Source organism: Amblyraja radiata, chromosome 16 (assembly GCF_010909765.2).
Source record: "Amblyraja radiata isolate CabotCenter1 chromosome 16, sAmbRad1.1.pri, whole genome shotgun sequence".
In the NCBI taxonomy this organism is placed as follows: Eukaryota; Metazoa; Chordata; class Chondrichthyes; order Rajiformes; family Rajidae; genus Amblyraja; species Amblyraja radiata.
In genome coordinates this window covers 49,973,662-49,998,303 of record NC_045971.1, presented here as the reverse complement: position 1 = coordinate 49,998,303, position 24,642 = coordinate 49,973,662, and the positions used below count along the sequence as shown (strand labels likewise).

The following is a 24,642-nucleotide window of genomic DNA, read 5'->3' as shown; positions in this document are numbered from 1 at the left end:
TGAACCAGTGCTCTTGCACTCGTGTACAGCGCCGCTGAGTACACCGCCCCAGCATGATGCAGCAGCGCTCATACTAGCAAGTTAGACGCCATCCTCAACGACACCGTGCGGATCATCACCGGCTGCCTACGTCCTACTCCGGATCTTCTGCCGGTGCTCGCAGGTATCACACCCGCCAAGCTTCACAGAGAGTACTTCACCCACAGGCTGGTGTGCAAGGCCCCATCGGATGCTAAACATCCTTTGCACCACCTCGACCAGGACTCGCAGCAACTGGGACCTCAACGCCTGTCATCTCGTCGCCCCTTCTCCCGTCACAAGCCACCCTCTGTGGCTCCAGTTTCAACACACTAGGAGCTTGGAGAACCAGCTGGGAACAGACTTCCCGACCTCCTCAATTCACTGTTGCATCGAACACCACAGCCCCACCTGGCTCGGACCTGCCCCGCAAAGAGTGGGTCGCCCTGAACCGGCCCCGTACAGGGGTCGGCCGGTTCAACACCAACATGCATCGCTGGGATCTGCGTTCATACATTTCATATATTAACAATACAGAATTCATTTATACACCGGTGGTAAGTGTTCAACTCAATAACAACTTTGATAAATACATTGGTGTCATTCCCATCTGTAGTGCGTCTACAAAAGCCTCGCCAGGCACATGTAAACAAACAAATGTAGTGTCACAAAGTACGCCAAGACAAGTAGCGTGACCTGCTCCGGGAAGTCTTCATTTTCGGGCAGTAAAGAAGCGCTTGAAGAAATTCACTCGACTCTTCGCCTGCAAAACAGAAACAGAGGTCAATAGCTAACTAACATCAACCTAATACAGGTGTCAGAGTTTATGGGGAAATGGCAGGAGAATGGGGTTACAAAGGAGAGATAGATCAGCCATGATTCAATCAAGGAGTTGACTTGATGGGCCAAACGACCTAATTCTTATCCTATCACTTATGAACCTTAACTAATTAGTTCTTTCAGAATTAAACTAATTAGTAAAATACCAAGGTACAGATGTGAAGATTTGTATTTACTTATCATGTTATAAAGATCCGCATTATAATGTACGAATGGGTGGCAGCGGCTTCAATACAATGGTCCAAATGAATGCACGATTCTATGAGCAAACAAGCAATGTAGATTCCTTGGTGAACTATTGGACAGGAGGACTCAGAACTGCTGTAGGTTTGGGAGCAACAACAGCAGCAGGAGTTTAGCAAGAGATACGACTGATTGGCTCTAGCCCAAGTGGGAGGAGAGAAGTGAGTCAGTGCAGGGAAAACAGTTGGAAACTGAGGAATTTGGTTTGTAAATTGGTAAATCAGGCAATTTATCAGTCAATTTAAGCAAGACTGCTCTTAGCGAGCGGCAGTGAGTGAGCGGCCTTGTGAGGGAAGTGCCCTGTGAGAAAAGTGTGAGTCTTTGGCTCGAGAGTCTTCGGAGACGAAAGAAGGAGATGTCAGGTAAGCTGATTCAGTGCGATGCTTGCAGTATGTGGGAGGTCAAGGACATCGCTAGTGCCTCTGGCTGCAACAAATGCGAGAAGTGCATCCAGGTAGAGCTCCTGAAGGGCCGTGTTGGGGAACTGGAGAAGCAAGTGGATGACCTCCGGTTCGTCCGAGAAACTGAGTCGTTCCTCGACAAGTCCTACAGTACGATTGTTACACCTAAGGTACTGGAAGAGAGAAGGTGGGAGACAGTGAGAACGGGAGGGAAGCATGGAATGCCAACGTCCCCGGGTGTTGTACCTCTTGTGAACAGGTTCACCCACTTAGAAGCTGTCGGGACAGAAGAGGTGTTTACACTGGGCAGCGGACTGGCTTGTGATGCGAATAGGGCTGTTGAGCCAAAACCAAAAAGGCCTAAGGCAGGCAACGACATTGTAGTGGGAGACTCCATTGTGAGAGGTACGGACAGGGGTTTCTGCGGCAACAGACGGGATGCGAGGATGGTGTGCTGCCTTCCTGGTGCCAGGATCCAGGATGTCACGGACAGAGTGCAGAAAATCCTCAAGGGCGAAGGTGAACATCCGGAAGTGGTAGTGCATGTCGGCACAAACGATGTCGGAAAGAAGGGGATGAATATTCTGCAGCGTGACTTTAGAGAGCTCGGAAAAATGCTGAAAAGCAGGACCTCCAGGGTTGTTATCTCCGGTTTGCTTCCAGTTCCTCGTGCTGGCGAGAGCAGGTACAGGGAGATACGGGACCTGAACGTGTGGCTGAAGAACTGGTGCACGGGGCAGGGATTTAGATTCTTAGATCACTGGGATCTGTTTTGGGGTAAGGGGGAACTGTACAAAAGGGACGGATTGCATCTTAACAGGTGTGGGACCAGCATTCTGGCAGGCAGGTTTGCCACTGCTACACGGGTGGTTTTAAACTGAATAAGGGGGGTGGGGTGTCGAATGGGCTAGTGGAGGATGGAGTTAAAGGGAAAGGGTTTCTTAAATGTGTGAGCGTAGAGACAGAGGGGTGTAAAATGAGGGTAGAAGCAATAGGTAGCAAGGTGAAAAGTAAAAGTGGCAGGCCGGAAAATCCAGGGCAAAAATCAAAAAGGGCCACTTTTCAACAAAATTGTATAAGGGGTAAGAGTGTTGTAAAAACAAGCCTGAAGGCTTTGTGTCTCAATGCAAGGAGCATTCGTAATAAGGTGGATGAGTTGAATGTGCAGATAGCTATTAATGACTATGATATAGTTGGGATCACGGAGACATGGCTCCAGGGTGACCAAGGCTGGGAGCTGAACATCCAGGGATATTCAATATTCAGGAGGGATAGAGAGAAAGGAAAAGGAGGTGGGGTAGCGTTGCTGATTAGAGAGGAGATTAACGCAATGGAAAGGCAGGACATTAGTTTGCAGGATGTGGAATCGGTATGGGTAGAGCTGCGAAACACTAAGGGGCAGAAATCGCTGGTGGGTGTTGTGTACAGGCCACCTAACAGTAGTAGTGAAGTTGGAGATGGTATCAAACAGGAAATTAGAAATGCGTGCGACAAAGGCAAAACCGTGATAATGGGTGACTTCAATCTACATATAGATTGGGTGAATCAAATTTGCAGGGGTGCTGAGGAAGAGGATTTTTTGTAATGTATGCGGGATAGTTATCTAAATCAACATGTAGAGGAACCAACGAGAGAGCAGGCTATTTTAGACTGGGTATTGAGTAATGAGGAAGGGTTAGTTAGCAGTCTTGTTGTACGTGCCCCCTTGGGCAAGAGTGACCATAATATGGTTGAGTTCTTCATTAGGATGGAGAGTGACATTGTTAATTCAGAAACAATGGTTCTGAACTTAAACAAAGGTAATTTTGAGGGTATGAGACGTGAATTGGCCAGGATTGACTGGCAATTAATTCTAAAAGGGTTGACGGTGGATATGCAATGGAAGACATTTAAAGACTGCATGGATGAACTACAAAAATTGTTCATCCCAGTTTGGCAAAAGAATAAATCAGGGAAGGTAGTGCATCCGTGGATAACAAGGGAAATCAGGGATAGTATCAAAGCGAAGGATGATGCGTACAAATTAGCCAGAAAAAGCAGCATACCGGAGGACTGGGAGAAATTCAGAGACCAGCAGAGGAGGACAAAGGGCTTAATTAGGAAAGGAAAAATAGATTATGAAAGAAAACTGGCAGGGAACATAAAAACTGACTGCAAAAGTTTTTATAGATATGTGAAAAGAAAGAGATTAGTTAAAACAAATGTAGGTCCCTTGCAGTCAGAAACAGGTGAGTTGATCATGGGGAACAAGGATATGGCGGACCAATTGAATAACTACTTTGGTTCCGTCTTCACTAAGGAAGACATAAATAATCTGCCGGAAATAGCAGGGGACCGCGGGTCAAAGGAGTTGGAGGAATTGAGTGAAATCCAGGTTAGCCGGGAAGTGGTGTTGGGTAAATTGAATGGATTAAAGGCCGATAAATCCCCAGGGCCAGCTAGGCTGCATCCCAGAGTACTTAAGGAAGTAGCTCCAGAAATAGTGGATGCATTAGTAATAATCTTTCAAAACTCTTTAGATTCTGGAGTAGTTCCTGAGGATTGGCGGGTAGCAAACATAACCCCACTTTTTAAGAAGGGAGGGAGAGAAAACGGGGAATTACAGACCAGTTAGTCTAACATCGGTAGTGGGGAAACTGATAGAGTCAGTTATTAAAGATGGGATAGCAGCACATTTGGAAAGTGGTGAAATCATTGGACAAAGTCAGCATGGATTTACAAAAGGTAAATCATGTCTGACGAATCTTATAGAATTTTTCGAGGATGCAACTAGTAGCGTGGATAGGGGAGGACCAGTGGATGTGGTGTATCTGGACTTCCAGAAGGCTTTCGACAAGGTCCCACATAAGAGATTAGTTTACAAACTTAAAGCACACCACATTGGGGGTTCAGTATTGATGTGGATAGAGAACTGGCTGGCAAACAGGAAGCAAAGAGTAGGAGTAAACGGGTCCTTTTCACAATGGCAGGCAGTGACTAGTGGGGTACCGCAAGGCTCAGTGCTGGGACCCCAGCTATTTACAATATATATTAATGATCTGGATGAGGGAATTGAAGGCAATATCTCCAAGTTTGCGGATGACACTAAGCTGGGGGGCAGTGTTAGCTGTGAGGAGGATGCTAGGAGACTGCAAGGTGACTTGGATAGGCTGGGTGAGTGGGCAAATGTTTGGAAGATGCAGTATAATGTGGATAAATGTGAGGTTATCCATTTTGGTGGCAAAAACAGGAAAGCAGACTATTATCTAAATGGTGGCCGACTAGGAAAAGGGGAGATGCAGCGAGACCTGGGTGTCATGGTACACCAGTCATTGAAAGTGGGCATGCAGGTGCAGCAGGCAGTGAAGAAAGCGAATGGTATGTTAGCTTTCATAGCAAAAGGATTTGAGTATAGGAGCAGAGAGGTTCTACTGCAGTTGTACAGGGTCTTGGTGAGACCACACCTGGAGTATTGCGTACAGTTTTGGTCTCCAAATCTGAGGAAGGACATTATTGCCATAGAGGGAGTGCAGAGAAGGTTCACCAGACTGATTCCTGGGATGTCAGGACTGTCTTATGAAGAAAGACTGGATAGACTTGGTTTATACTCTCTAGAATTTAGGAGATTGAGAGGGGATCTTATAGAAACTTACAAAATTCTTACGGGGTTGGACAGGCTAGATGCAGGAAGATTGCTCCCGATGTTGGGGAAGTCCAGGACAAGGGGTCATAGCTTAAGGATAAGGGGGAAATCCTTTAAAACCGAGATGAGAAGAACTTTTTTCACACAGAGAGTGGTGAATCTCTGGAACTCCCTGCCACAGAGGGTAGTCGAGGCCAGTTCATTGGCTATATTTAAGAGGGAGTTAGATGTGGCCCTTGTGGCTAAGGGGATCAGAGGGTATGGAGAGAAGGCAGGTACGGGATACTGAGTTGGATGATCAACCATGATCATATTGAATGGCGGTGCAGGCTCGAAGGGCCGAATGGCCTACTCCTGCACCTAATTTCTATGTTTCTATGATTCTAAACAATCCTCTATCACAGTCAATCAGAAAATGACAGTGCTTCCATGGTTAGTCTTGGATTCCTTGGTGATGGGTGACGTATCCATTCTTACACTATACAGCATGATGAAGGTGGGGAAAGATGAAACTTCATCAGCTGTTTTTCCTGCTCTCTCTGTTCCTGGAAAGGTGTCTCTACATTTCAGATCTTCTCTTGGTTAAGATGAGATAACCAAATTTATTACATTTATTTTGAGATTTGGCTTACACCTTGGCCTGTATTCACTGCGCTCTTTCGTACTGAAACAGAGAGATTAGAGATATGCATTTGAAAACCGATTCGCGTGAGTGCGACATGAGAGTAACTCAAACACCTCATGTCTCCCAGGAGAGGAGGAGTTGCTGGGTGAGGGGAGGGGCATCACGTGCAGACCTCGAGGCTGGACAATGAAACCAGGCCAGGTTTTCTGTGTTGATGCCTGAATAACCCATTCCAAACCGATGTACTATGTATCCTATTTATTAGTTAGTAAGTACATGGAAGCAGGTTTTCCAGAGTTGCCCAGTTCACTGGGATGGGGGTGGGGGGCAAGATACAGTGTAAAATGTCAGGAAATTACATTAAAACTAGAAAACAAAGAATTGATTGGCAATACACACCTTCCGTGCCACCACCACCTGTTCACTGGGGTCTATCTCCAAAGCCTCTTCACATTCCTCGATTGATTCCACTTCAATGGTTTGCTCCCTGGGTGCAGGTCTGACAAGAAGAGGTCCATGCCTGGAAAGAAAACAGCAGCGTAAACGATAACACAGTAACCCCACCTTCTCAATGAAATGTCATCGATACCAAGGGCTGGGAAGAACACACGGCTTTCAAGGAATCTTCTCCAAGGAATTTGAAGCAGCTGCTTTCTGCAGTCAGTGGATTCCTCTACAAGCGGTTTGATGGAGCAGTACAGGAAAGACCATTTCTTGAATTGGAGGAAGCAAGGGTATAGAAACTAGCAAAAATGCCAAGGGAAGGGGAGGGGAAATTATGTTTTACATAGCAAATTATAACATAGATTATATTCCCTTAAAAAGTTGTAAAAATGACAATAATAATATATATATTTTTAAAAACAATTCAAAGACGCATGTCAAAGAGGAAAGGGGGAGCATTAAGTGGCTAAATCATTCAGTGCTACTACAAGCAGAATTCTCTAATTCCATCCACATTGTGTACACATGGTTCTTCAGATTCTATCAAGTAACAGTGGGGGCAGAGTTACTGCCTTACAGCGCCAGAGACCCAGGTTCAATCCTGACTGTAGGTGCTGTTTGTGTGCAGTTTGCTTCTTCTCCCTGTGGCTGCGTAGGTTTCCTCCAGGTATTCTGGTTTCCTCCCACATCCCAAAGACGTGAGGGTTTGTAGGCTATTTGGATTGGTTAAAATTGTAATTTGTCCCTAGTGTGTAGGATTGCGCTAGTGTACGGGATGGTTGCTGGTCGGCGCAGACTCAGTAGGACGAAGGGCCTGTTTCTGGGAGTGGGCGCGTTCTTGATCGCATCAACTTTACCCTTGATGGGGTGTAGACCATCCTTGTCTATCTTATGACACAAGTACTCTACCGAGTTGTGAAAGAACTCACACTTTTGTGCCTTCACTCCTACACTGTGTGTCTCAAGGCATTTGAGTACCACTTCCAACCTTTCATCATGTGCCTGCCTGCCAGGGGCTGAGATGAGGATGTCATCCAAGTAACACATCAAACCTTCAATTCCCTCTAGAATTTGTCATAAACCCTTGAAAAATCCCTGGGGCTGATGATATACAAAATGGAAGCCTATTGAACGGAAACAATCCCAAATGCGTGTTGATAGTCATCTTGGATTTAGATTCTCTCTAAACTGAACTAATCTAAAACAAACTAAAGGAAGCCGTCCAGCCATTCGCAACTGAATGTCCTCCTCCTTTAACCAGACGGATTCTCCTTCGTCAAGGAGTTGAATCATTTGTGGCTCTACGACACCACCCTATGAAAATTGACTGCCGTGTTTGCTACCATCATCGACACTTCAATCGTAGTTAACTGGCCAAAGCATCAAGGGATAATTCCATTTGATCGTATGGCACAATAGAAATGCAACTGATAGCCCAGTCCAAGTAGAACAAACCTTAGCTCAGCCAATTCATTCTTGCAGGAGGACGGATCTTGTTCTCTGCGCTCCTGCTGTGTTGTTTGCTGAAGGGTTTCCAGTTCTTCCTTTTCCTGCAAAATGAAAATAGTGGTCAATCTTTATACACACATGAATGTAAAACATGATTACACCATATCTTTGCTGTGTCCATCTTGGAATCTTTTAAATTAAAATATAAAAACACAAATATTTATTCATCATATGCATCCTGAGGAACAAGTCCCATCAATGAGCAATGTCATGGCTTCATCTTTAGTACCTTGAGATTTAGTATCCTGCTCAATTTATTCATTGATGCAAGGGCTTGTTTCCGTGCATGTCATTAGTAAATGAAAGTGCTCTTTTAAAAAGTCCCTTCTAAGATTTGTGCTTAAAGAACATTAATTTCTACCTTGAGATCATGTTTGCCTTATTTGAAGTTTCCGAATATCCTCCAGACATCTGTCTCTGTCCGTCTGTACTGCCAGCAACGTTTTCTCAAAAGATTCTGCCTGAGAAGCAACTTCCTTGTTCTCATTAATAACATCCAAAAGTCTTTGCTTCATCACTGACAATCCCACCAACTATTCTTCAGGTTTCTCCTGCGCTATTCCATCAGCACCTTCAGACATTTTCACTCCCGCCTTTACTTGAGCCAGATTTTCAAATTCAGTTCATAAATTTTCTATTCTTTTAAGTCAGCTCTTCTAATATTAGTTTCCTTTTTTGAGTTCTTCGCATTCCAGAGTTTTAGTTTTAAGTTGTTGGTGAAGCACTTGAATTAATTGCCTCTCATTTGTTTCATTTTTATCCTCTTCTTTTTGGAAACCAATAGCCTTGAGCTCTGTAAGCTGTTCCACAATTTGCAGATTTTCTTCTTGCAAGGACTTTGGGCTTTCATTACTTTGTTTAAGGGGTCCTTGTGCAACTTTCCATTGCTCTTTGAAGATGGATTTCTCATTCTCAAGATTCTTAATTTGCTGTTGTTGCTTTTGCTTCAACTGATTATCCTTCAAAGACAGGACCTGGTTTAGCTCCCCGCTGTACTGAACCAACTGTGCTTTTAACAGCGCATTGTCAGAATTAAGGTCATCCATCTGGTTGAGAACATTTCCGATCTCTTGCTTCAGTTCATTGTTTTCAGCTGCACTCTCCTGAATGATGCGATGTTTCTGGCAATGCATGTCGAGATGCCATTGTTCCAGCTCCGTGTATTCTGATAACATGCGGGCTCGGTCATCTTGCAAGGCCATCGATTTTGTGAAGGCACCCGTCTGGCTAACAGCTTTGTCTTTTTCTTTCCTAACCTTAACAAGTTGGATCTCCAGCTCTTTCATGGCTCTGGCTCCTTTCTGGTTATCTTGTTGGAGAATCCTCAAATTATTTTCATAGTCATCTATTTGCTTTCTATGTTGCTGCTGGATTTCCACTAGATAGTCAGAAATGTCACTGTCTTTTGATGACACAAGCTTTGAGAACTCTGCATCCTTACTGCTCAACATTAGCTTCGGCTGCTGGGAAATGCCTCTCAATTTCCAACGTTGCTGCATCCACTCTGTCTTTGTCCCGTTCCAGCAAATCCAGTTTATCCTGATATCTCAATATTTCTTTCAGATGAATTGTTTTCAGTTGATCTAAAATCTCAAGTAGTTCCTTCTGCTTCTTAGTAATTTGAGCTTATGTCTTCTCTTCGTTCTTCCGCAGATCTTCTGTGAACCCTAAGCACTGCATTCAAGCACCTTCAGTTTCAGTTCTGGTGTCTTGGAGCAAGACTTTATAAGATGCAAGTTCTTCTTGAACACGTCTGACTTGCCTTTCAGACTCGGAGGCTTTTGCAGTCATAGACTCTAGTCTCTTGCTCATTTCATCACAGGTAGATTCCGATGTTTTGACACATCACTCTAAATCCAAAATGAGCTCCTGGTACTTGATGCAGTCCTTCCGCAAAATAATTATTTCCTGCTGCTTCTCTTTTAACAGTTCTCGAAGCTCCTTGGTCTCACCTTTAGACGAGGTATTACCCCTCCGAGCAGACCGAAGCCTCACTTCAAATTCTTTCACCGGTTTTATTTCCTGTACCTCTTTTTCTTTCATCAGATGAAGTTTCTCTTCTCTGAAGCAGTCCAATTCATTGACAAGTGAATTATTTTGCATATGTTAACTGATCTATCTTGTCGACATTTTTAAGTCATTCTGCCTCCAAACACTCTCTCATTTTTTACCTTTTCTGACATTTCCTGGAAATTTTCAAGTTCTTCCTGGAGAAGAGATTTGTCATCCTCTAATTGTCTATGCTTCTGAGACAACAATGGTCCTACTTGCCCTGTCGTGTAAACCTTTCCTTCCTTCAGCACAGGCTGGTCCTCCAGGGATTGGGAATCTAATGACAGTGGTTCATTAAAATCAGCCTGATAAGAATCATCCTCACTCTGCAACTCCTCTATGATGGATATGGATGAATTAAATTCATTCAGCAGAAGCTCGCCCTCATTTTGGGTTTTGTCAAAACTGCGCTCAGCAGTCCACTTGCGCAAAGATGTGTGAAGTTCTTTATTCTCATTCTGAAGACTTTCTTTATCAATATTCAATGCATTTGTTTCTGCAACAACACAACTATCAGTTTTCTGGTCAAGTTGGCCCTGCAAGTCATGACTTTCAGCAGAAGTTTTCTATGTTTACACGTTAATATTAATTTTATTATTAACGTGTCAACATAGTATAACTTACAAGAAAACTCCACCACTGGGGTGAAACCGGGGGCTCCACAGTCGATCATTCATTTGTTTGTGCAGCTGCCCGCTGGTTCAGCCTTCTCCAAGATCTATTTAAGAAAGAACTGCAGATGCGGGAAAAATCAAAGGTAGACAAAAAATGCCGGAGAAACTCAGCGGGTGAGGCAGCATCTACGGAGGAAAGCATCTATAGGCGACGTTTCAGGTCAAGACCCTCATTCAGACTGATGTGAGGGGGGGGGGAGAGGGGGGTAAATAGAAAGGAAGAGGCGGAGACAGTAGGACTAGAAGGAGAGCTGAGAAGGGGGATGGGGAGGAGGGAGAAGACGAGGGCTATATAAAATTAGAGAATGTTGATACCGCTGGAGTGTAGACTACCCAAGTGACAACCAATGCTGTGGGGAGATATGTTGCCAATGTGGTCATTGATACACTGGAGGCAGATCAACCATTAAAGGAGTATGTGTTGACATCGGAAGTATTGGAGAAGTCAAACAGCTCAACTATTGCTCAGTTTACATCTTCACTTGCTGTACTTTGGACAGAAGGTATAAAACACGAGAATGTTCTTCTGTTTGTGACTTTAACGTTTAATTCCCTCATAAATAATAGTATCCTGAATAATAGAAAGGTTTACTTCCTTGCACATGAATTCACAATACATTTGTACCACGGAACAACAAAGTTGCTGTATTAACAACCCTTTAAATTTCCCAAATGTAGTTACTTGGTATCAAGCTAAAATGAATTCACCAACGCTCTACTCATTTGCTTTGATGTATATTAAATACTTCCCTTGAAAAATACAGATGGGTAAATGATCGTCAGTAACAGAGACAGAGATACTGTGCACACTGGATGGAACCCAATGACTATTAACACCAAACATGAAAAATGGGAGTTAAAATTGATCAGGTTGTCACAACCCCAGAAGCCGTCATTTTGCCCATTATGTCCAAAACTGATCTTTAATTTGAACTGTTCAAATGTTTATATATAAAGGGGTAAATTTGCTAAAATGACAAATATTGCTGTACTTTCCAGATTTGTCAGTGATTTCCAAAATCTGTCTCTATTGATGTAATTTTACTTTTAATATTAGAAATGGTACATGATTGAGCCTGATATAATGCTTTCTCCTTGAATGAGGCCATCCATCTCAGTCCAACTTATAATGGCACTGAAAATTGAGTTGAAGGCTTTTTCAGTTTAGCAAATCTCAGTATATATTTACCTTCTCAAAACTACTGAAGGCTTTAGACTTTCGAGATGCAGCAACTCTACCACTGTGCTACTATGCTGCACCCCTCCCCCCCTCCCTCCAAACAGAAAACTATTTTATTCAACCTTGGCAAAGCTTAAAATAAATAACAGCGTAAAATGTCGAGTGAACTCAAGCATTACATTACCACAGATATTTAAAAGTGTCAGACTGAGCGCATACCATACGCTTTTGGCCAGCTGTGGTCTGCTTTGTCCATCCTTGATCCTGTCCTCGTCTCTGAAGTTCCCCCAGTTCCTCCTCCAGCTCCTGCAGTTCTGAGATCAAATCTGGATCAGAGCAGCCGGGAAAGAACCAGTTATCCTCAATCAGTTTTGTGCCACAGGAAGACACGTCATTCAGAAAGACAGCATGATCACAGACACAATATGGACTGATTGGACTTTGGTGACCATCACTACCTTGTGGCTTCCCCAAGTTAAGGTGTTAGTTTCTGACTGGGCTAAAACACCTTGCAGCTGACTGGCTGGCTTTACATTTTAAAAGCTTGCAGTAACAAAGCTAAATTTACATCACTGGTATCCCAGAGACAACTAATACCAATACTGATTTATGTATTGACATTATTTCAGTATTTCTTCAGGAGAACCTGCAAAGCCATGAATAAACTGAGTGAAGCCTGTGTAGTGGCCATTTGGACAAAAAGGTAAGTGTGCTACCTTTGTAATTACCAATGTAAATAAAACTGGACAAAACTATTGTCAGCATGGATTTTGATGCTGAAAGTAAAAATGTTAGAATTCCAGCTTTAAAAAGTCGACAGTAGCCTTTGTCTTGACTGAAATATGGACAACAAACAGATCCCTAAATAGAGGTGCTCTCGACTTTCAAGTCATCAAGATCACTAATCAAGTCATTCACTTCTTAAATATTTTAAATTAAAACAAAGTAAACTGTATGATTTGTTCCAAGTGAGAACCAGAGAGCACCACAATTTACCTTCTCTTTCTTCCTCAAGTTGCCTCATCCTTAATTCCATGACATTCCTCTCATCGATGTCATGGCTCGGTGTTGACTGATAAACCGTTTCTCGCCACTTCATCAGGCGGCTGTGCAGTTCCTCTGCAGATTCAGATTTACTTGTCTACAGACACATTACACACAAAGCAACATCATCCACTCATCTAACTGGCCAATTAGATGCTTGATGCCATAAGAAACAGAAACGCTGAGACATGATACAAGAGTAATGATTCTCTATGTTTGCCTCCCGGACATATTTGATTCACAAAATAGCAAGCTGATTTGTAGTTGAGAGTTATTCAACAAGATAACCAGAGGTGTGATCAGCATTAAAAAGTGAACTTCATGGTGAAAACTATAGTTTGTAAAAGATAGTTTACCCTTTTTTATTCTCTGCTGGAAATGATTTGATGATTTCAGTGATTTTCAGATGTAAGTAAAATTATTTTAATTGTCTTTAAGATAAATGGACCTATGGGCAATGAAGCACTGACTTGTTCCATTTAATGTACATCTTCAAGACATATTGTTACATGTTATTAGAATTGCAAGTTGTAGAATTGGATAATTGGAAACTTTTATTACATAAAATCAGCCCTTGAGCCTTATTCATTCTATCACGTGATCATGGCTGATTAGATCTTTGATCTAAACATTTACCTAATCCCCATAACCCTCAATTTTCCTGCAGTGTAAAATTCTAGCTGGCTAACCCTTGAATATACTGAATGGTTCTCCACCCACAGCTCTGGAGGGTAAAGAATTCAAAAGATTCTCAACCCTCAGAGGGGAAATGTCAAGTACTTTGGATCCATCTTCACTGAGGAGGACACAAACAATCTTCCTGATGTACTAGTGGCCAGAGGATCTGTGGTGACGGAGGAACGGAAGAAAATTCACATTAGGCAGGAAATGGTGTTGGGTAGAACCCCAGGGCCTGATGGTCTGCAACCCAGGGTACATTAGAAAGTGGCTCTAGAAATCATGGACACATTGGTGTTAATTTTCCAATGTTCTATAGATTCAGGATCAGTTGCTGTGGATTAGAGCAGTGGTTCCCAACCTGTTTTAGCTCATAGCCCCCTTGGGATCTTTTAATTTTTCTGTGCCCCCCCCCCCCCTCCTGACATTATTAGCGGGAAAAAAAACTTGATTTTATAATACCTTCCATAAAAATATCAGTGTGTATTAATTACACATATATTCTCTTTTATTCTATTCCACAAACATCAAAAATATTTCAACTACATAGATTTAAATTTATTAGAAGTTAAATTTAGGAGGCAACAGGGTGGTAGCTCTGTGGCCCCCTTCATTGAACCTGTGGCCCCCTAAATCCCAAAATCTTTCTGTGGCCCCCTAAATCCCAAAATCTTTCTGTGGCCCCCCCCTGAAATTTGCCATATGGCCCCAGGTTGGGAATCACTGGATTAGAGGGTAGTTAATGATATCCCATTTTATAAGAAAGGCGGGAGAGAGAAAACAGGGAATTATAGACGTTAACCTGACATTGATGGTGGGGAAGTTGCTGGAGTCAAAGATGAAATAGCGGCATATTTGGATAGCAGTAACAGGATCGGTCCAAGTTAGCATGGATTTACGAAAGGGAAATCATGCTTGACTAATCTTCAGGAATTTTTTGAGGATGTAACTAGGAAAATGGACAAGTTAGAGCCAGTGGATGTAGTGTACCTGGACTTTCAGAAACCATTAGATAGGGTCAAATTTGATAGGAGATTAGTGGGCAAAATTAGGGCCCATGGTATTGGGGCTAGAGTGTTGAAATGGATAGAAAATTGGTTGGCAGACAGGTAACAAAGAGTAGGGATTAACGTTACCCTTTCAGAATGGCAGGCAGTGACTAATGGAGTATTGCAAAGCTCTGTGCAGCTATTTACAATATACATAAATGATTTAGATGAAGGGATTCAAAGTAACATTAGCAAATTTGCAGATGACACAAAGCTGGGTGGCAGTGTGAGTTGTAAGGAGGATGCTATGAGAATGCAGGGTGACTTGGACAATTTGGGTGAGCGGGCAGATGCATGGCATATGCAGTTTAATGTGGATAAATGTGAGATTATCCACTCTGGTAGCAAAAACAGGAAGACAGATTATTATCTAAATGGTGCCAAGTTGTGAAAAGGGAAAGTACAACGGGATCCGGGGGTCCTTGCTCATCAGCCAATGAAAGTAAGCATGCAAGTACAGCAGGCAGTGAAGAAAGCAAATGTCATGTTTGCCTTCACAACAAGAGTAGTTGAGTATAGGAGCAAAGAGGTCTTTCTGCAATTGTTAAGGGCCCTAGTGAGACCACACCTGGAGAACTGTGTCCAGTTTTGGTCCCCTAATTTGAGGAAGTCCATTCTTGCTATTGAGGGAGTGCAGCGTAGGTTTACAAGGTTAATTCCCGGGATGGCGGGACTGTCAAATGCTGAGAGAATGGAGCGGCTACGTTGTATACTCTGGAGTTTAGAAGGATGAGAGCAGATCTTATTGAAACATATAAGATTATTAATGGTTTGGACACACTAGAGGGAGGAAACATGTTCCCAATGTTGGGGGAGTCCAGAACCAGGGGCCACAGTTTAAGAATAAGGGGTAAGCCATTTAGAACGGAGACAAGGAAACACTTTTTCACACAGAGAGTTGTGAGTCTGTGGAATTCACTGCCTCAGAGGGAGGTGGTGGCCGGTTCCCTGGATACTATCAGGAGCGAGCTAGAAAGAGGGGATATAGGGAGAAGGCAGGAACGGGGTACTGATTGAGGATGATCAAACATGGTCACATTGAATGGCGGTGCTGGATGGAAGGGCCGAATTGCCAACTCCTGCACCTATTGTCTATTGCAGCTCCTTATCCTGATGCTATGCCCTTTAGGTCTTGACTCTCCAATTAGTAAAAATATCCTATCAGCCTATCAGTCAAACGCACCTTTCTCCACACCCACTCCTTCCTTTCACTTTACACTCTTCTAAAATCTGGAGAATATCGGCTCAAGCATAGGACACGCTCTAACCACAGAAATCAGTCTTGCCAATAAATGTTTAGAGTTCTGGATAATCAGAATTAAAGGATGTTCTTTTAGGAAGGAGATGAGGTGACATTTCTTTAGCCAGAAGGTGGTGAATCTGTGGAATTCTTTGCCACAGATGGCTGTAGAGGCCAAGTCAGTGGATATTTTTCAGGCATAAATAGATTCTTGATTAGTACAGGTGTCAGAGGTTAGAGGAGAAGGCAGGAGAATGGGGTTAGGAGGGAGTAATTGATCAGCCATGATTGAATGGTGGGGTAGGCTTGATGGGCCGAATGACCTAATATTATTCCTTATGACCGTATAATATTACTAGGTAAAATTATCCAAACTAGATAAAAAAGTTTGGAAATACCCTGTTGCTTCCCCAACCACACGAGCTAATTCAGTAGACTTTCTCCATGTCCAAGGTGTATGGTAATGCATACAGAAACCATCTGGTGTGGAAGTAAATAGCACCCCTCAGATGCAAGAATCAAGCCAAAAAGTAAGGATGAGAATAGAAAAGAGCAAAAATAAAAACTTACTTAAATGATCCATTCTAAAATTAATCTGAATAAGCAACAATGTAATATTAATTAGCAGGATACATGAGACTGTTGAATCTGTGCAGAATGCACACACTTGGAATTAAGATTGTACATGGAGGAATTAAATGCAGCACAAATTCTCCCAACCTGGGAAGTTTGTCCCTTGGTAGCTTGTTCTAAATCTGCTTGCATGTTCTGGTGTTGCTCTTCATATTCTTCCAATTTAGCTTGAAGATCCTCTGTAAGAAAACACATATCACCATTTAAATAATGAGAAAGAAGAAAGGTCATGACCCGAAACGTCACCTATTCTTTCTCTCCAGAGATGCTGCCTGTCCCACTGAGTTATTCCAGCCTTATCGGAAAGAAGGGGATGAATATTCTGCAGCGTGACTTTAGAGAGCTCGGAAAAATGCTGAAAAGCAGGACCTCCAGGGTTGTTATCTCCGGTTTGCTTCCAGTTCCTCGTGCTGGCGAGAGCAGGAACAGGGAGATACGGGACCTGAACGTGTGGCTGAGGAACTGGTGCACGGGGCAGGGATTTAGATTCTTAGATCACTGGGATCTGTTTTGGGGTAAGGGGGAAATGTACAAAAGGGACGGATTGCATCTTAACAGGTGTGGGACCAGCATTCTGGCAGGCAGGTTTGCCACTGCTACACGGGTGGTTTTAAACTGAATAAGGGGGGTGGGGTGTCGAATGGGATAGTGGAGGATGGAGTTAAAGGGAAAGGGTTTCTTAAATGTGTGAGCGTAGAGACAGAGGGGTGTAAAATGAGGGTAGAAGCAATAGGTAGCAAGGTGAAAAGTAAAAGTGGCAGGCAGACAAAACCAGGGCAAAAATCAAAAAGGGCACTTTTCAACATAATTGTATAAGGGGTAAGAGTGTTGTAAAAACAAGTCTGAAGGCTTTGTGTCTCAATGCAAGGAGCATTCGTAATAAGGTGGATGAGTTGAATGTGCAGATAGCTATTAATGACTATGATATAGTTGGGATCACGGAGACATGGCTCCAGGGTGACCAAGGCTGGGAGCTGAACATCCAGGGATATTCAATATTCAGGAGGGATAGAGAGAAAGGAAAAGGATGTGGGGTAGCGTTGCTGATTAGAGAGGAGATTAACGCAATGGAAAGGAAGGACATTACTTTGAAGGATGTGGAATCGGTATGGGTAGAGCTGCGAAACACTAAGGGGCAGAAAACGCTGGTGGGTGTTGTGTACAGGCCACCTAACAGTAGTAGTGAAGTTGGAGATGGTATCAAACAGGAAATTAGAAATGCGTGCGACAAAGGCAAAATCGTTATAATGGGTGACTTCAATCTACATATAGATTGGGTGAATCAAATTGGCAGGGGTGCTGAGGAAGAGGATTTCTTGGAATGTATGCGGGATAGTTATCTAAATCAACATGTAGAGGAACCAACGAGAGAGCAGGCTATTTTAGACTGGGTATTGAGTAACGAGGAAGGGTTAGTTAGCAGTCTTGTTGTACGTGCCCCCTTGGGCAAGAGTGACCATAATATGGTTGAGTTCTTTATTAGGATGGAGAGTGACATTGTTAATTCAGAAACAATGGTTCTGAACTTAAAGAAAGGTAACTGAGACGTGAATTGGCCAAGATTGACTGGCAATTAATTCTAAAAGGGTTGACGGTGGATATGCAATGGAAGACATTTAAAGACTGCATGGATGAACTACAAAAATTGTTCATCCCAGTTTGGCAAAAGAATAAATCAGGGAAGGTAGTGCATCCGTGGATAACAAGGGAAATCAGGGATAGTATCAAAGCGAAGGATGATGCGTACAAATTAGCCAGAAAAAGCAGCATACTGGGAGAAATTCAGAGACCAGCAGAGGAGGACAAAGGGCTTAATTAGGAAAGGAAAAATAGATTATGAAAGAAAACTGGCAGGGAACATAAAAACTGACTGCAAAAGTTTTTATAGATATGTGAAAAGAAAGAGATTAGTTAAAACAAATGTAGGTCCCTTGCAGTCAGAAACAGGTGAGTTGATCATGGGGAACAAGGATATGGCGGACCAATTGAATAACTACTTTGGTTCCGTCGTCACTAAGGAAGACATAAATAATCTGCCGGAAATAGCAGGGGACCGCGGATCAAAGGAGTTGGAGGAATTGAGTGAAATCCAGGTTAGCCGGGAAGTGGTGTTGGGTAAATTAAATGGATTAAAGGCCGATAAATCCCCAGGGCCAGATAGGCTGCATCCCAGAGTACTTAAGGAAGTAGCTCCAGAAATAGTGGATGCATTAGTAATAATCTTTCAAAACTCTTTAGATTCTGGAGTAGTTCCTGAGGATTGGCGGGTAGCAAACGTAACCCCACTTTTTAAGAAGGGAGGGAGAGAGAAAACGGGGAATTACAGACCAGTTAGTCTAACATCGATAGTGGGGAAACTGCTAGAGTCAGTTATTAAAGATGGGATAGCAGCACATTTGGAAAGTGGTGAAATCATTGGACAAAGTCAGCATGGATTTACAAAAGGTAAATCATGTCTGACGAATCTTATAGAATTTTTCGAGGATGTAACTAGTAGCATGGATAGGGGAGAACCAGTGGATGTGGTGTATCTGGACTTCCAGAAGGCTTTCGACAAGGTCCCACATAAGAGATTAGTTTACAAACTTAAAGCACACGGCATTGAGGGTTCAGTATTGATGTGGATAGAGAACTGGCTGGCAAACAGGAAGCAAAGAGTAGGAGTAAACGGGTCCTTTTCACAATGGCAGGCAGTGACTAGTGGGGTACCGCAAGGCTCAGTGCTGGGACCCCAGCTATTTACAATATATATTAATGATCTGGATGAGGGAATTGAAGGCAATATCTCCAAGTTTGCGGATGACACTAAGCTGGGGGGCAGTGTTAGCTGTGAGGAGGATGCTAGGAGACTGCAAGGTGACTTGGATAGGCTGGGTGAGTGGGCAAATGTTTGGCAGATGCAGTATAATGTGGATAAAGGTGAGGTTATCCATTTTGGTGGCAAAAACAGGAAAGCAGACTATTATCTAAATGGTGGCCGACTAGGAAAAGGGGAGATGCAGCGAGAACTGGGTGTCATGATACACCAGTCATTGAAAGTAGGCATGCAGGTGCAGCAGGCAGTGAAGAAAGCAAATGGTATGTTAGCTTTCATAGCAAAAGGATTTGAGTATAGGAGCAGGGGTGTTCTACTGCAGTTGTACAGGGTCTTGGTGAGACCACACGTGGAGTATTGCGTACAGTTTTGGTCTCCAAATCTGAGGAAGGACATTATTGCCATAGAGGGAGTGCAGAGAAGGTTCACCAGACTGATTCCTGGGATGTCAGGACTGTCTTATGAAGAAAGACTGGATAGACTTGGTTTATACTCTCTAGAATTTAGGAGATTGAGAGGGGATCTTATAGAAACTTATAAAATTCTTAAGGGGTTGGACAGGCTAGATGCAGGAAGATTGCTCCCGATGTTGGGGAAGTCCAGGACAAGGGGTCACAGCTTAAGGATGAGGGGGAAATCCTTTAAAACCGAGATGAGAAGAACTTTTTTCACACAGAGAGTGGTGAATCTCTGGAACTCTCCGCCACAGAGGGTAGTCGAGGCCAGTTCATTGGCTATATTTAAGAGGGAGTTAGATGTGGCCCTTGTGGCTAAGGGGATCAGAGGGTTTGGAGAGAAGGCAGGTACGGGATACTGAGTTGGATGATCAGCCGTGATCATATTGAATGGCGGTGCAGGCTCGAAGGGCCGAATGGCCTACTCCTGCACCTAATTTCTATGTTTCTATGTTTATGTGTCTATCTTCGGTTTAAACCAGCAACTGCAGTTCCTTCTTACACAAGAGATGAAGGATCTCTAACCAAATAACCCTTCCATTTTTCTCTCTCTCTCTCTGTCTGTCTCTCCCCCACTCTAGTCCTCTTGCTAATTTCACCATTTGTATTCCTTCATTATCACCTCATTCCCAGCCAACAATGGACCATTGTCAGCTCCACCCTCCCCGAGTCATCGATGCAGGCTCTACTTTGTTCTGTACCTCCCCATACCTCCAATCCCCCCCCCCCCTGACTCCCTGACGGTCTTGATCCGAAACATCACCTAGTCTTTTCTCCAGAGATGCTGCCTGACCTGCATTTTGTGTCTATATTCGGTGTAAACCAGTATCCCCAGTTCCTTCTTACCCAATTAAAGACATACTATACACACACCATTTTGTGCCTCGACATGTTGTAGCCAGTTCACTTTCAGGTGTAACTGTTCATTCTCCTCTTCCAAGTCAACGGCTATATCTTTGAGCTCCAGCAGCTCCTGCCGAGAAGGTACAATCTGGGTAGAAATAACTTTAGTGTCAATTATAGCCAAGGGATTTCTATTGGTCAGTAAAATAGTCACCATTCAAATTCTAGATTAAATATTTTGCTTTATGGCTCTAGACAGGTAAGACTAGTGTAGATGGGGCTCGTTGGTCAGTGTGGGCAAGTTGGGCTGAAGGGCCTGTTTATGAACAGTATGATTCTCTAAATAACTTTAGCATGCATTATACTTTTAATGTGCCATTGCCGACAGCTCCGTTCTACCACAACTATTTTATGGTTGAATTTTCCTGCAGGTTCACATCTATCCCATGTCACTTACTCTGCAGAAAGGTGTTCTACACGGAATGGAGTGAGCAGTGAAATGTAGGGAAGCACTCCTTCATACAGTTGAGCCCAGATTAAAAATATACAATGTACATAACTGTGTAAAAAAAAATGTGGTTCCCACAATGCTTCAACAACACACGGAATAACATACCATCAATTTTCCTTTTTTTATAAGATAAAGTAATTTAATTCTAGGTAAATGGTAAACAGATTAATATTCAGTTAATCGTCACCAGGTACAAGGGGTTTTTATTTGGGGTACCTGTACATTGTCCAGCTCCTCTTCAATCTTCTTGATTTTCAATTTGGACTGAGCTTCCATTGTAATGAACCTGGCCTCTGATTTTTCAGCCTCTTGCGTCATAAGCCTCACTTGTTCTTTAATAAAGAGAAAGGAAAAAACACCCGTAATTATCTGATATTTGTTGCTGGTGTTGCTGAAAATAAAGCAACACCTCGACAATTTGCAATTGTTTCCACAGCAGTTAATGGCAATCAGTGAAAATCATCTGTTCAACTAATTACCAACATTTGAAATCATAAAATATCCTTGAAATGCTACCATTCATTAAACTTGAAGATTGCTCAGGCAAAATGGTAATTCCATATACATATTTATCCAATGATAAATTCCTTAACTATCACTAGTGAGAAAAGATTAGAAGCTTGAATAAAGCTCCACAGAAAATGTGTCTCCTCAACAACATTTTGGAAATTAAGGTATAAAGTTACTTAATCCCAAACAAACAAAATGATCATTCTCCACTGGATCCATTAAAACCCTTATTTTATTTTAAATTACTCCAATTAAATTTCCTCTTCTGCTGCTGAATAGTCTGTCTCCACCATCATTGTATCTTGTCCCTGGTTTCACCCTCTCTTCCGTAAACTGTCATGCAAACACAGCTCAAGTCTCACAGAGATAAGACATTCATGGAGTTAATGAAATGTCCTGGTTGCTCTATGGTCTTCTCATTAAAAGCTATTTGAAATTAAAATACTTTGATGTACCATTTCCTGCAAGGGCATTGTGAATGGTAAAATGTCTTCAAATGATTTTATTTAGAGATACAGCGTGGAAACAGGCCCTTCGACCACGTATTTGTGCCGACCAATGATCCTCGCACACTAACACTATCCTACACACACTAGGGATAATTTACCATGAACCCAAGTCAATTAACCTACAAACCTGTACGTCTTTGGAGTGTGAGGATACCGAAGCACCTGGATGAAAACCCACAGGGAGAACATACAAACTCCGTACAGACAAACACCACAGTCAGGATCAAACCCAGGTCTCTGGCGCTGAAAGGCAGCAACTCCACCGCTGCGCCACCAGGCCACCCTTCACGATGTCATGTTTTAACTATCAGCACCGTCTCAAAATTAAAATTCAGTGACAGCGGTTTAAAGGATTCAAGAAGAGAAAGTTTTGAAAAGCATCTGTACGAATCTGTCCAAATGACTACTGTGTGTTCCTGTCAGCCATTTGGCAGACTCTCACAAATGCTTCACAAAGAATTCTTTTCTTGAATCTTTAAACATCACTATCTTCTGATCAAGGAATCTGACCAGAATACCCGAGTGAAAAAAACTTAGATTACACACTACTTTTCCTGATCACTGAACGTACCAACCCATTTACCAACCGATGAAGTATATTTTTAAGTGTGATCAGTGATAAAAAATGAGAATTACAACAACCAATTTGCATACACAAAATCTCATAAGGTTACAGGGACGAGATAATTGCACAGCAGGTGAGGACAGATGTACAAATCTGCGGTAGGAACATTTATGGCCGACCAAAAATATTAACAGGTCATCTTTGAGTAATTACCTTCCAGTTCCCCAATCTTCTGTTTGGTGTAATCATTTAAAGAACAAGTTGCCTGTTCTGCAAGAGGTGCACAGGCATGAGATTGTAAAAGTTGCAGATCTTTGTTAAGTTGTACACAGCACTGATCTTTCAGTGATGTTTCTTCAGCATGTTTCTCACTGGCTTTACGGAGCTGAGTCCTGTGTTTTCTGTTCAGTTTTTTAAAATCTGCCTCATGCTTTTCCGTCATATTTCGGACCTTGGTTCTCATTCCGTGTTTTTCAGCCAGAAGCTTGTCCTTGAGTTCTTCATTTTCTATCTCAATGACGCTCAAATCTTCAACTAACTCCTAAAAAATTAAAAATAGCCAAATTAAAGTAAAGATACTTTCGTGAGCCTTTGTGTGGGGGAGGGTGGATGTGGGGGAGGGGGTTGCTGAGGGTGGGTGTGGGGGAGGGGTTGTGGGGGAGGGCAGGGTGTGGGGGAGGGGGTGTGGGGGAGGGGGTGTGGGGGAGGGGGTGTGGGGGAGGGGGTGTGGGGGAGGGGGTGTGGGGGAGGGGGTGTGGGGGAGGGGGTTGCAGAGGAGAGGGGGTGGGGGAGAGGTGTTGGGGGGGGGGGCAAATGGGGTCTGTGGGGTGTGGGGAGGGTGAACCTTCAAAACCTTTATAACTTTTGTACTATTTCATCGATCGGATCAAAACTTTTATGATTTCAGCAGAGAGGAATGGTGGCGAAAAATGATAGCGATAAGCAGGATGGTTTTTGCTCAAATTTAATTCCAACGCAGACACAAAGTGGTCAAGATGAGAATTTTAGTAATATATATGGAATAGAAATGATGGAAGATAGATATAATCAGTAGTGACATTGTTGCATTATAATCAAGAGTTCATGTGTTGTTGACATCTAAATAGGAGATAAATAGCAGATCTCTTCTGATCTTGGTCACGGCTGAAAACAATTGGTGGCACAGATCAGCAATGCCAACAACCTGTCATAACCAGAATGACAATGTTGCAAGGCTCCACATAAACTGTGACTCTGCACTATAACACTTCATAAAAGGGTTGATTTACAAAAAAAGAATGGGAAGATTTATACAAAAGAAAATCTTCACATTTTTTCATATTTACAGATTTATTCCAAGAGGCTCCCTGCTATTTTTATTTCACTGCCAGTTACAACAGAATCCCTTAGCTGGTTGCAGAGATCTTTCCCTGTAATAGAGATTCACACAGCAGCAAACAATGATGTCCTTACCGCTAGCTCCCGATTCTTCCCATCAAGCTTTTTCTCCAACACATCCACATGTTGTGTCCTTTCCAATAATGCCTCTTCGCTTTCACGGAGTTTTACCTTGAGGTCTTCCAGCAACTGAGGAAGTTAACAAGTGATTAATACCTCCTACAGATAAATCTGGGCAACATAGAATGGAAATCATACACACGCTACATTTGTAATTCAACTGCACCAATAGTTAGGTCTTCAATTCCACCTTGGTATTAAGATATTAAAATTATCATTAATGAAATCAGAGGATGAAATCATTAATTCACATTCAATGGTTTAATGGTCCTTTATTGTCACGTGTACTGAGGTACAGTGAAATATGATTTACCACACACATACCAAAAAAGCAACAAGACACAAAACTACATAAAGATTAAACATAAACAGCCACCACAGCGGCGTGTGAGAATCCCTAGGGCACACAGGATAAGCGGAGACCCACAGCCATCAGTTCAATGTCCGGGCCACACACACGCTCCTTCACCGACCGCTGTACTCTCTCTGCAGTCCCTGTCCGCCCAAAGTCAGAAAGCCGTCCACACTCGCACCAGACTCCAGGATCACTGCACTAACCAGAATGACAATGTTGCAAGGCTCTACATAAAATGAGATTCTGCACCATAACAGATCATAAAAGGGTTGATGGGCTGATTTAGAAAAAAAGAATGGGAAGATTTATACAAAAGAAAAGCTTCACACT

General features: G+C 42.8%; 1 protein-coding gene across 1 annotated transcript; it reads right to left on the bottom strand.

The window, feature by feature from the left end:
- Positions 1-730: 730 nt before the first annotated feature.
- LOC116982307 (putative mediator of RNA polymerase II transcription subunit 26) lies at positions 731-22,826 on the bottom strand. Its single transcript, XM_033035574.1, has 9 exons — positions 22,674-22,826; positions 21,093-21,208; positions 20,396-20,513; positions 16,340-16,431; positions 12,605-12,749; positions 11,828-11,934; positions 7,649-7,743; positions 6,149-6,269; positions 731-781 (listed from the first exon to the last, which is right to left on the bottom strand). Exons 2-9 carry the CDS (start codon positions 21,192-21,194, stop codon positions 731-733), a joined length of 831 nt encoding a protein of 276 aa, XP_032891465.1. The 5' UTR covers positions 21,195-21,208; positions 22,674-22,826.
- Between the last annotated feature and the right edge of the window lie 1,816 nt (positions 22,827-24,642).

Excerpts from the sequence above, each read along its gene's own strand:
- LOC116982307 (XM_033035574.1), bottom strand. The coding sequence starts at position 21,194 with ATGACGCAAGAGGCTGAAAAATCAGAGGCCAGGTTCATTACAATGGAA. Across the intron at positions 12,750-16,339 it reads CCAAGGGACAAACTTCCCAG|ACAAGTAAATCTGAATCTGC; the intron begins GTTGGGAGAATT and ends ATGTGTCTGTAG. Across the intron at positions 11,935-12,604 it reads ACTTGAGGAAGAAAGAGAAG|ATTTGATCTCAGAACTGCAG; the intron begins GTAAATTGTGGT and ends GCTCTGATCCAG.